Here is a 13,712-nt window from a genome sequence, read left to right on the forward strand (position 1 = left end):
TGGGATAAGAGAGAGAAGAGAGGTTCGCGAACTGGCGTCAAGTAGGAGAATAAGAGGAGGACTCACCATTAGGCTAATCAGCCAGGCATGCAGCCTCCCTCTGGCGCCGGGTCAAGGGGGTTTCAACCCGCCTCTCTATTTCTACAGCTTCTCTCCTTCCTACCCTCGTTGCACCCGCCCCCGAGACCGCCTCCCACCCTCCTGCCGAGGGAACCCCCGGCTACGATCTTTGTAGTCGGCGTGGATTAACAATCGATGACCGGTGTGTTTCCCTAACTTGTCAACGCGGTACGCGCCACGTGGACCCAGACAGATTTGTAGTGTGATTAAGTGGTAAATGGTTGTTTAAGTGAGAACGGGAATAAAAGTTTGGAGAGGTTGACGGTACTGTAAGGAGGTTAGTAAAGCAGTACATAGTAATATAGAACAGTTGTATGGGGAATTTGTACTTTGATTTCTGTGCTTCTTGCGATGTTCGCTTCGAATGATTTGTTTCCAGTAGTCGAATCCGAAGCACATTCACAGTCTCGTGGAAAGTTTCGGTTCGTGTGGTAATTTTATTGGCGCTTATCTGGTAGTTACTGCGTTAGTTATACAGTAGAATATAAACGACTATAACGTTGACGCTAATAAGTATTCCCTCGTTTAAAATATTCCTCTATAGTTGAAGTAGTTGTAATTAAATTAAAAGTTTCACATAATTACGGTACACTGAAGTCTACACAGCCTGGAACTGCCTTATTTTATTTTCAATTATAATTAATACGCTACCACTCGTTATGCCAATCGAACGTTTCCCAAAACGTTCCACGCACTCGTTAAATTACCGAAACTTCAATTACCCATCGATGCGTCTCCATCATCTATCCGCAAAAGACGGAAAAAAGGATAAGAGAAATCAACAGTTCGACCGGCTAATTGCAACAAAAGGATTCCCCGGCTCTAGAACCGCCCCCGCGTCCGTGGCTCATAAAGATGTCCGCCGTTTCCGGCGTCGATAACTCTAATTACGCTCCATTAATCCGGCCACGAGGATTCTCACAATAAAATCCTCGAAACTGAAGAATTCTAATTCAGTTCGGGAGCTGTCCTCCTCGTCGTCCTCCTCGTAGCCGGAGCTACTTCTCGGAGTGCTCCGGGTATCTTTTCACCTCGGCGGAGTCACGGCCAGAGGCGGAGGGGACTAGGGACGTATTTGCGCGCGCGCTATCTTTCTCTCCTCTCGTTCCGCCTCGGGCCTGGCCGCCCTCCCGCCGCCACCCCCTTCATCGCCTCTGTCCCTAGAATATGTAGATGGGGTTGATAGCGTTTATGCACAACTACGAGTTCGTACGGCGGCTTGGGTTCTTTGTCTTGCAAACGAGCGAGCATTTTACCCCCACCCTACTCGCGGACCCTCCGGGTTCCTTCCTCCACTGCCTCGCCCCTTCCCCTCGCGTCGTGGCTCGAGTTCACCCTTGCCTCATCCTCCGTCTATTCATCTTCCTGTTCGTCTTCCCTCCCTTGCCTGAACCTTCGGCTTTCCCTCTCTTTCCCACTTTCTCCCCATCTCTCTCTCTCTTACGATCCTCTTCGTCTTCCACCCTCTTTTTCTCTCTTCCGTGGTTCCGTGTCCCTCCTCGTTCGTACCTCTCTTCTTCTCTCTTCCGGGGTTCCGAACCCAGCTCCCTCTTCCTCTGATTCTCTCGCTCCGTCTCTCCATCAGGAGTTTCCACGATGGTCCCTACCACCCTCTCGCGTCTACCCGTCGTCGCCCCACCCCTGGCGCACGGGTCTCCCGCTTCCACGAATATATTTCTAATTAGCTCCACTTTTCGATCTCCGCCGCGTGTTTATTTCAGGATTCCGTGGAAAGAGAGCCACGGGGCAGGGAAGGGTGGAGGGTGCGCGAGGAACGGCAGGAACGACGATTCCCGGCGAAACGCCGGGACTCCGCCATTGATCCGCTTAATTTTTCTCTTCTCTAGTCATCCAACTCCCCTCTTTTTCTCTCTCGTCCCCCACTACAGCCTCCGGCGGTCCTCCTTTTTTCTCTACCGCGATTATGAGGCGTTCTTCCTTCTCGCCGATTTTCCTGCACACCCCTTCCCCACTCTCTCGCATGCTCCTTCGGCCTTGTCGGCTGTCGGTTCTTTGGGGCGAGAAGGTCTTCTGAATTCGAGTTGCGGAGGTCGATTTGTTTCGCGATTCTTGTCTCACTGGCCCTTTTCCGAACGCCGGGAAATAGTCTGCTGGTTTTTCAAGGAGCTTTCGGCTCGTATAGTGACGAGATGGATTGTCTACGTTTTTGAATGTAGAAGGGAGAATGTAATAGGGTTTAAAGCTTCAAATGTTGATGGTGCTTATCAAATGGGGATGGAACGGTTTAATGAACGTGTGAGGGAAATAAACGTTTTTGAAAGTGTACAAGATTTTTCGTTTCGTTTCACATTTATTAGTTGACACGTTTTTATTGAAACGAATGAATTTATTGCTTTAGAGTTTTATGGTTTATCGTTCGCTGTTAATCGTATACATGTAATAGATCGTTTTGCAGTTTCTTTTTCCGGTGGTGGCAAAAGATTTTCCGTTCCTCTTCGTAGAAAATTATATTCCTGCTGTTTCTTGATCTTGATTATGCGATGTCAGCTTTATTGTATTGAGGGAATCTCGTTTCAACGCTTCGTAACTCATTAGTTGCATGAATGTATGACTGACGTTTGATGAAACCTAGTGATAAGATAATCCTGTGTTGCAATATGTATGTATACTGTGTGAAGAGGATAGATAATCTTGTTATCTCGTCACGCCGGAACATCAGACACGAGCCGGTCACTCGCTTTAACCGAAGCGAAATGTTGTTTATGACGTTGATACTATTCATTTTCCACTACATATTTACTCGTGTCTCGCTTCATTTAGCGAATAATATTTATCTTTCAACTTCCCAACGATTTCATTGAAAATTTCACACGCAGTTTTCCTAAAATAAATTATTTGGCACTGTTCATATTTTTAATTCTACGTGTAATCTTTCACGAATAAAAGGATTTTATCCTTTCGCAAAATTGTCAAATTAAATATTTCCCAGAATCTCTTCATTCATTCGTGACACGTTAATTAATTTCAGTTCCATCTTCTCCTTGGTTTGTATTTGTAATTTCATTGTAATTAATGTGTTTAATATCAGCGCATTGTAATAATATTCCAGAATTCCCATATTTAATATTCTAGAATTATCATGTTGGAAAGCGATCATCCCGCCCCGAAACTCGATACAATTACTGGATCAAACCAGTCTAATATTGATCGTAATATTGTATTTAGTCAAATATTTACTGAACAAAAATTAATCGACTTCTAATAAAAATAACCGTATTTACTACACGTGATAAATAATCGTAAAATTTGGTAATAATTGTTTACTTGAAATTTCATTATTGATACGATCACTTAGTGGTTGTTTTCGTCTATTAACATATGTAATTCGTTTCCCGTATGATTTGATATTTCCGATTCAATCCAATAAAATCTCAAGTACCACAAGAACTTTATCATATCAAGCATCAATCGTCGTCATAGCATGATTCTCCGAGCGGATAATACTCGATGAAAGCTGGTTCGCCGGGTTTTCTTGTCGCTTCGAGCGGTCACTCTGACATCTTTATCGAGATTTCCTTGTACCGCAGCCTCGTGCCGGCGTAAATACACTTTTCCTCCGGTTCGAGTGTTAAAATACCACTCGAACGTATCCTCCTTGTAAGAGGACCTCGAGTGCCCCTCGAGAGACCGGGTTGAACATAGGTTTCCTGCGGAGGTTATTCTTTAGGGGAGAGAAGAGCTTGAAGCAACGCACATCTTTGATATCGTTGATAATCATCCGTAATTATTTCCCAACGATTAAATTTCATTATTTTTAAAACGAATTAATTTAATTTTGAACTAAAAAGAATAATGTAGATTAATAAAGAAATAAAGAAAGAACGGATAAACGATACTAGCGTACAATTAAAAAGTTAAATATTTTCAACGAATTAATTTAAGGAAAATATCTTGGCAAATATAGTTACATTATTTGCTATCTCTCCTACATAATTATTTTATAAAAAATTCGCAATACACTCGACGAGCTCTATCCATTTATAAAAAATTGAAGTACGAGACACCAAACGGGCTCGATGATTCAATTGCTTCAGATATATTTTTTCTAAAACTACATTCTTAAGAATCCCACGCATAGAGCCATCGACAATTTAATTAAGAGCCCTCCAATAATTTATTTATCGTGAACAACGAGTGTTCAAGCTAAGAGCAGTTTCAAGTAACCACCCCCCAAAACGCAAGCCACAAGATGCGACCCACTAAGATCAATTCGACCCTCGACGAGACGCTAGTTGGAATCGAATTCGACTCGAGAAATCGTTCAACCATAATGTGAAACTGCTCAATATTTTCTAATTCGAAAATCGTCGAGCCGGCTCATTGAAAAAGAATGAAAAAATCGCGCAAGTCGTGCCTCTAAAAAAATCTGCTGCGCGCCGCATGCCCAAGCCGGAGGGAGCAAGGAAAAACACGCTCTTTCGCCACCAATCGGAACACCAATTAAAACTTGAAGATAGTCGGCGGAGCCAGTGAATCGTGTTCACGGTTAGAGCATCCCTTTGTCGAAATCCTCCCTCGGAGCGGCTCCGCGCGTTTCCTCCCTCATCGAGACACGCACAGCTCCTCGTTCCGGTGGAAACCACGGCCGAGTAAATGTTAACGATAGGCTCTAATAGAGCGAAATAGACATAGAGCCATAGTGGTCCTCATTCTACGACCCCCGTCCCCGACATCTCTCTATCTCTCGCAGGAAAAAAAGTCAAAAACCATCGAAGTCGTCGAGCACGAGGATGATGGAGGACGGGAAAGGAAGACGAAGGTAGGGGGTTGGAAAGACAGAGAATATCGCGGTATACGGAACACCGGGAGCTCGAGTTGTTCGAGAATAAAAGAGTAATTTTCCGGGTGGTGAGACCCCGATAATGGGGTTGCAGACTGCCGAGTCGACTGGAAAGTGATTAAGCACACATGACGGAGCCCGCGGACTCGCCAGGATATTACGAGTCACCCCTTTCAACCCACCTCCGCCGTCCTTCTACCTTCCATCGTCAACCCCTTTCGCCTCTCACTCCCTTATATCGTCCCACCTTCTTCTGTTCTCCTGGTACGCGGGATCGTACTTCTAATTCTCGTCCCTTACCTTATTCGTACACGGTATTGGACAGATAACGACCCTTTCCTACGAGCCGCCGACTACGAGCCACCCTTTCCCACACCCTGCACCCCTTTAACCGTTCGCGGAATCCCGTGACGAGAGAGCGGGGGTAACCGGTCTCTCGATATCGACTCCGTCGTCTCCTCTTCCGGACCTGCGATTCTTCCGGTCCTGGTTACTCGAGAATCGTACCTCAACCCCTATTCCCCCACTTTCGTTCCCTCTGCCTATCCTTTGCCACCCCCCTTTATCGTAGAATGTAAATGAATCGTCTTCGACGCGGGGAAAGTTGAGTAACAGGGTGATTTCTTAAGTAATTCCTTGAGAGGGAAGTTTCCGGGGATGGATGGAACGGGGTTTGTTGCACCCCTTTCTGTAATGGTGTTTTTTCTATATTGAGGGGAGGTTCTAGATATTCTCATAGTTCAGGGATGATTGTTTCGGGATGAGGCGAATCGTTCCCTTTGAACGTGGAATGTTTTTTTATGATGCTTGTGTATTATTATTTGTTTATAAGAATATTAGTGGAACTGGTACTTGCTGATCAGATATGGTCAGAATATAATAAATGTCTTATACTTTACAATTTTATTCGCTATCGAATTAATTTGTAATATAATAATTTATGCTACTAATTACTATGTATCTTCTACAATGAACAATAAGGTTTGTGTTCCAAATCTCGATAACACAAAGCTCAGTAGAATCTCCCAGTAAAGTCAGACACTTTTCAAATCCGCTGCACTGTTACACTCGCAACAGTAATCACACTCTACTACAACAAACAGAATAATCGATATAAGCCACACATAAATAACGAAATGCACATTCACAATTTCCCAGATTCACCCAAAAACACTTCATCTAAAACACTCGCAAACCAAAACCCACGAAAAACGTCTAACACCCAGCAAGGCGAGCAAAATCCGAAATAACCGTGCATAAAGAAAGCCGTCCAAACGGCTGAGGATCGAATACACGAATCCCCCTTTACGACATCCACCAATCATTCCTCCGAAAGTCGTCTCTGAAGATCAGGGCGACGTGTCCAAACGGCCCCGCGGGTGGTTCACAAACGGGGGATGCGGAGACCGGTCCGAGTAATCGAGAGAGCCCGAGGACCGATCTCTCTTTACGGTCTACCGATAGAGACGGTCGTTATCCATGGGGGCTTGGAGTGGCCCTATCGTGGAAAACCACGCGTTGACCGATTCCGTGCAGGCAGACAGAGACGACCGTGGCAGCTCGGGGGCGGTTTTGTGGAGAAACATGCCTCCCGGACATATTCAGCCCGCGAAACGCAAAAAGGAGCTAGCGAAGAGGGAGGGGGATGAGAGTGGCAAAAAAATGAGAGAGAGTCCATCTATCCGGTCCATACGCCACAACGGGGAACGATATGGAAAGAGGCGGGTGACGGGAGGCCGAAGGGGGTGAAGTATTGGCCTCGTCAAGCGGTTTCAGGCTTGCCGATATTCCGGCCGCTTCTCGTCGACCCTTATGAAGCCAATTACACTTTGCCTCGCCAAAGGCACCCCACTTATACCAGCCAGCCGACGTTTCTGGGGTTCTTCGGCTCGCGACCGGTTCCGCAGCACGTACCGGGTTTATATTAGATACCGCTACTGTAAAAGCCGCGCCACCCCTTTTTCGTCGCTCGAATTCTCTCTCTCTCTCTCTCTCTCTCTCTTGACGTGTGTCTACTCGCGTAACGATGATCAAGCACACCGGGGTTCGGCGTAATTATCGGTATAATTATTGACTTCGTGGGGTGGTTTTAATTTTGGGTAATCGTGGCCTTTGGTGGAACATGTTTCGGCCTCTTTGAACTGATAATAATAAGTGCTGTATTTGCTGGAAACATTTGTTTCGTGGAACTTGTTATATGGTAGAGAGTATTGGTACATCGGATAGCCGTGTGTATCTATTGTGAATGATATTAGATTGAATTGAAGTTAGAGGTTCAGATGGTTTAGGCTTGGTGTTGTCTGATTATTTATGGAACTGTGGTTTATCAGATGAAAGAGAATTCTAAGATGTAACGATACTTAAGTATGCTTCGATAAACTAAGTGTTAATCGTGTGACGTCAACTGCAAAAACAATTGAGTACTGAAAATAAGTTACGTTATAATACACTTACACGTGATCCAATAAACGCTACTTCAAATGTTAATGCTTAACAACTCTCGTCTTCCCCGGTCAACAGGTTGACCTTCCATTCTTTCCCCGTCATCCCCGAATAAAAGCAAATCAACGTTCAAACCAAGCCAAGAGTCGAACGTTTAAGCGATCCCGAATTAAAACACGCGCACAAAAGCCTCGCCAGTTATAACGTTAAATGACTCGAATAACAGCGTTCGCTGGGGATCCAGGGAATTCAAGCAGCATCCTGATTTCTGTTCCAGGTCTGACGAGAGCGCCGATGTATCCCTTCTCCACGGGTCAATATCCGTACCCCATGCTTAGCCCGGAAATGACGCAAGTCGCCGCTTCCTGGTAAGTCAATACACGTTTTCACCGATTGAAAAACGTCACCGGCAAACAGCTCGTTGATCAATCTCATCTTTGTCTTCCGAGAGGGTTTTACCACCGGATCGATCCCGCCACCCCTGGCAAGCTTCTTCTTCGCTCGCCGGATAAAAGGAACGATTAAACACACCGACTGCTCTACGTACACGTGCTCGCGCGCACGCGTTCTACTCCGTTCTACTCAGCTCTGCTCCGCTCTGCTCGGCTCCGATCTACTCGGCTGCTTTCTCGCGCACGTGCAGACTCGAATTAACGATTCCTTGAACATTCACCCGCGGCTTGGGAGTCCATTAATCTCGTTACCGCGGAAATAATCCAACCGCCGCGGCGGTCGGTTGAAAATTTTCACTCGACTATTAGCGGATTTTCCTTTTTCTTTACTTTTTTTTTTTTTTCTTTTTGTATCGGAAAACCGCGGCAGCAGGAGGGAGGGGCTTTAGACTTCGGAAGGGTGGAAGACGAAGGGAATAGGTGGGGGAAGTTGAAAACGTCGCAGACTGAATAGAGCCACGGTATCAATACAGTTTTTCCGTAATAAAGTCCCCGTTCGATGCGAAGTGGCCCGATTTACATGAGAAACGCCCGATTTCCCGCGCTCAAGCAGTCGTTAATCCTCGCTCCACCGTACTAACGATTCAACCGCCGCGCCGGTCGGCAGAGAGGGTACACGCGATTTTTATTTATCCGGACGATTCTTGCTTTTCGTCCGGGCTCCCGCTTTCACTCGACCCGCCATTTACTCGCCGGGTGATACGATTACGCGGCTGTCGAGAATCCGTGGTAGCCGTTCCTCGTTAATGACTCACTGAGAATGTTTACGTGGATTCGGTGTTTTACGAGTCGATTTTCTGGAATGATCACGCGGAGTTTCGTTCTACATTGTTGACCTTTGTATCTGTGAATAGGCACATACATTCAGTTTACCGCCGAACATTTGTTCCGCTTTTGTTGGACAAACTGAATAACAGTGCTTTGAATTATATCGCACTGGTTTACGTTTGTACGTAATAACGGACAGCTTAAAAATTACTTATGCTAGCTTTTAATATCTCAGTTTTCGAGGAAATAGAGCTAAAGAGAAATTGTATGAAGGAATTAAAGTTCATTGTATTAAAGTTTCTATCAGGTTTTTAATTAAATCAATCTCTTTCGGAGCTATTGTAAACTTTTTACTTATTATTCGTTCATTGTGTATTATTATACTTTTTAAAATCTTCACTTCTGAGCAGTCGTGAATGCTGCGAGTGCATAAACTCCCAAAGAAATCCGCAAGTGTCCACGCGTCGGATGACCGAGGTTTAATAGCCAAGGGTGGGATACCCTATTCGGATCCTCGTTTCTTCGAGGAAAATCACGACGAGTCCCTCCTTGATTTGGTCAGCCGGTCATCCTCTCAGTTCCGGTCTATTAGATCGGAACCACCATCGTCATTGGTGTTCAGATGCTATATAACGTACGCCGACCGCAATGGGACCCTCCTCCCGCGACAGGTCTCCCTCGTCCTCTCCCTCCTTGTTATTTGCTTTCTGCCCGAACCGCCCCAAATTGAGATTTTCCACAGATGATTAGGCCCGTTCTTCTCAATTAGGAGGGCAGAACCGTGTATTTTTCTGCGGCCGGCAGGGGAAAACGCTAGGACTGCGTGTTTCCGAATACAGAGCACTCCTCGTTTGTGGGTTTTCAATGAAACCGGTGGTGGAATGGTTGGGTTAGGTCAAGGAACATTCATGAAGGAAGAGGCGAGAACCATTGTCGAATGAACGCCTTTTTTCTATTAACCCTTTGCACTCGAGAGGCGACTCCTAGCCGCCAGATGATTTGATACAGGAAAATTATAAACTAACGGTATTTGCCATTAACCTTTGCATACTGCACCAATACGGGAAATATTGAAAGGCAATAGCTTTGTTCCCTAACTTACGTGTGATTTTTTGGTAAATTTATTTTAAAGAATCTTGTCTACATGTAACTAGAAAGTATTGAATATTTTAAGTGAAAAACTTTCGAGTGCAAAGGGTTAAACCTTAATCGATCACAGAGTTTATTTTAAAAACGAATTAAATCATTCTTGAAGGGTTTTAGGAGAAGATTATACAACTATATTGGGTTAAGTCGTAAATAAATCGGTGTTTACACAGATTTATGCATTTATAATTTATAAATATAGTTTGCAAATGTTGAATTTTATAGATGTTATTTTATTTATTAAAGGTTTTCTTGTACCGAAGATAAAATGATATTCAGGAATATATTCGATTGATCGTTTGGTAAATGAATTTCTTTTTTTAACTAAAGAAAATGTCAATGGACGTTTGAATTTTTATAATGACTGAAATTGGTTTTATTGTGACAATTGCAGAACTGAGTTTCAGTGTTTTCTATTTTATTTTCCCATCTGCGTATTAATTATTGTTAGTGATTCAATATTTTCGATCGATAGTATATACAAATACGAAGGCAAATTTCTCGATTGACAACGACATAAATAAATTCCTGTGTAAATGACGAACCGAGAAAATAGCTTGAAGTATTCTTGCTTGAATGTCAATCGATAAAATGGTGTAACACTTTCGTATATTGAACATTAATTAAGCATGTTAATAAATTGATCTTCTGACACGTTATATTCTCATTTCAGGCACACACCAAGCATGTACCCCATCTCCCCGGCAAGCGCTGGTTTCCGAAGTCCGTATCCCACGAGTTTGCCCATCACAAGTTCTAGTTTACCAAGGTTAGTAGGTGATCGAAATCGAATTTATCGACTCTACCTCGCACGGAAACTCTAATTTCAGTTACGCGTTAAACTACTCGCGCTCTATTTCAAGTTTTGTAACCACTGAACCTTTCAACACTCGTGCATCTCAGTATTCCTAAGTCAGTGTGAAAGTTTACGTCATCCATTTCAAAAACAATGCTTAAAATTCGCAAAAACTGTCCGTGTTTTTAATATTGGAATTTCATAAAATGAGAAGTTTGAAAAAATTACATTTTTAATTATTCCATTGCATATTTACATGTTAAACAAGTTGTAAGATCGTTAAAATTTCAAATATACAAATTCCAATAGCCATTCTTCAACCCCTTTGAGTCTGTATGGTCAATTAACCCTCGTCTTAACACTAGCACTACCAAATAGGTCAAAATTACCCATTCCTAGATTCTTCTTCTGCAACTATTGAAAGAAACAGATACTTCTTAGGAAAATGAGTAATGAAATTGATTTAAAGATACGCAAACTAGATTATAAATCGATTGAAATCTCAACGGACACAATATTGGAGTTTCTATAGGAAAATTAGAAAATCTAATTGAATTACTCGGTAGTTCTAATGTTGAACATTCTGTCTCGAATCGAAAAAAGATTTCCGAAGACCTCAGGATCTAAATAAGTAAATCTTCATGTGCGACGGATGACAGTTTATAAATTCAACATTCAAAATAAAATATGTCTCGAATCCTGAGGTTCTTTACAATTATTGTATCGCTGCCCACGTTTACAGTAAATCTCTCACTTCAGCTTCTCTGAAAAATTCATTTTGTGCTAAAATTGTGATCGACAATCTCTTAGTTCGCGTCTGGAAGTTTCCAGTGATCATTGGCCATCATTTTTCCAGTGATCTCTACCGGTTTTCGCCGACGGGCCTGATGCCCCCGCATCCTGGACTGAGTCCGCACGCACACGCGCTGACGTCTCACGCACTAGTGCCCTCGACGCCGAAAACAGACCACTCCTCCTTGGATCACAATCACAGGTTTGTTCTCTTCGGCCTATTAGCGACACCTGGATCGCCCGCAACGAATCGAAGTTACTTGCATTCAGTAACTGCCCCGTCTTTATCCTGAGTCACGCTGATCCTTAACATCCACAATTTACCATCGACCAAACCATTAAATATCCTACTGCGGACATTTCTTACCGATTCTTTCCGAGGTAACTAGAATTATATTTAAATGACTGTGATCACAACGATTTGTAAACATACAAAATGGTTTTAGTGTAATTGTAAAAGGATCATTCTCGACTTTCACGAGAATACGTGGAATGAAGGTGAGATGTCCTGTAATTATCCTTTGCCCTCCAATTTGCTCCGAGTTCTTATCTTCGGAGGTGAAACGTACGATTCAAAGTTAATCGGAATTTCTATTACATTATGGGCGAAGAACTCGGCAAGATTTGAAATCGTGAAAGAATTTATTAACAGGAAAAGTGAAGACCGATACGAAAGGCCAGAATCGATACTATAGACATCATAAGTGTGTCAAAGACTGACAGCTGCATGATAACGCAGCAGGTCGAATTTTCGCTCCGCCGGAACGAATCCATCGCATTGATCGTTCTCACGGGTGGTCTGTTAAATATTTCGCTGGAGCGAAGACTACCGGAGAACGAACGGACTAGTTGATAATTTACTGAATACGCAGCGATGATGGGTACATTCGACGAAATGAAAGACAGACTCGTGCCCGATGGTACGAGAACTTCCTTCTCGATCGTTCGTTGAAAACGTGTAAAAGTTGAAAGTACATTCTTAGTCGTAATCAAAGTTCAGAAGATTTCTTAAAGACCTGCAGTAAAAGCTGTGTAATTACTGAGAATTCAAAAAAGTACAGAAACCGAGAGGTTTAAAGATCATTATTAAATGTTTATAATTTCACTACTTACTGGAATTGACAACGCGCGACTGTAGTATCACCGAAGAATACCGAGAACGTCTCATTCATCCGCCAAGAAAATCCGGCTCCTTTCAAGACAGCGAGTCCTGCGAGACCCCGCCGCTCAATCGATCAAAGAGACAGAACTATTTACGCTCCAATTAGAATTGTACGGCAACCCTTTATCCTCCAAAGGCCACCGAACAGGGTATTCAAAGATTCAAAACTTTCAATTAAACTCCCTCGGAGTCGAAATCTGCAGCGATGAAGGCGGCTCTATTGAATAAACCGGTCGGTCCGTTGGAAAAACGGAAGATAACTTCCACGACGGACAAGAAAAAGAACTCCGCTCCGATCGATCAAGGAGCTGCTGACTGCATTCGCGGACGATTCGGAGGACGGGGCTGAATGCGGACGATAACTGTCCCGTTCTCGGTTCCCATCGATAAAGGGAGAAGTTCCTCTTTTTACTGAACAGCGAGCACACCGTCATCGTCATTTCAGCCGTTGATAAAGAAGCGTGTGACGCGAGGGCTAGTTTCAGGGCCGGCCATAGGGGGTAGCACGTCCCGGGGTGTTCAACCCCTCGTGCACAGAGTCGTTTCCCCTTCGGCATGGAGCCGCGTATAACACTTATTGAATGACTCTCTTCGCACAGCGTCTGCGCCTGCCGGCCACCACCGCCGCCACCGTCGCCGCCGGTTATGTATTGATCATTACCCTCTTAAACAGATTTCTAATTTGCATTAGTAGCAGGCCGATCGGCTGCGGCCCCCGAGCACCGAGTATACAAAACCGCATGCTCGCACGTCTGGATTCGAGGCACGCGTACAACCGAGCCATGGACGATCAGCTGAGCCGGGGCTCGTCCTCGAGGCGGGGTGCGTCTGGTCGGTCACCACGGGAACACGTATGGACGCCGACGGGCATCCGCCACGCGACGTAGACGACGTGGACGACGCTCGCGCGCGGACCGAGTCGCGTTGCCACGTATACTTGATCTCTCGTCCATATTGACCTTCGGTTCGGCCACGTGCTCCTCGCTTGTGAACAACCTATATCTACCGTCAAGACATCCAATCATCTTTATCGTCGTCGTCGGCCGAACGAGACACAGAAACACGAGACGAAAAATGAAATACGAAGCTATGGAAACCCATTGGGATTGATCGAATACACGTGTCCATCGGGACATAAAGGAGAGAATACTGGGGCAGCAGGACGTGTCCCTTTCGGAATATCAGGTTCACAGAAGTTAGATCCTCCCAGGATGCCCGGGGCCTGTTAACAGA

The 13,712-nt window shown here is 44.4% G+C and overlaps 1 protein-coding gene across 5 annotated transcripts in view; it reads left to right on the plus strand.

Annotated features, from left to right (window-relative positions):
- LOC116427844 (protein pangolin, isoforms A/H/I/S) overlaps positions 1-13,712 on the plus strand; it is a 282,374-nt gene that overhangs the window by 248,711 nt on the left and 19,951 nt on the right. For all 5 annotated transcript variants that reach the window (XM_076370446.1, XM_076370447.1, XM_076370449.1 and 2 more), the window contains 3 exons: positions 7,641-7,731; positions 10,403-10,498; positions 11,382-11,519. In XM_076370446.1, the coding sequence (XP_076226561.1) occupies positions 7,641-7,731; positions 10,403-10,498; positions 11,382-11,519 (325 nt within the window). The remainder of the gene's footprint in view (positions 1-7,640; positions 7,732-10,402; positions 10,499-11,381; positions 11,520-13,712) is intronic.

Source organism: Nomia melanderi, chromosome 9, assembly GCF_051020985.1.
Source record: "Nomia melanderi isolate GNS246 chromosome 9, iyNomMela1, whole genome shotgun sequence".
In the NCBI taxonomy this organism is placed as follows: domain Eukaryota; kingdom Metazoa; phylum Arthropoda; class Insecta; order Hymenoptera; family Halictidae; genus Nomia; species Nomia melanderi.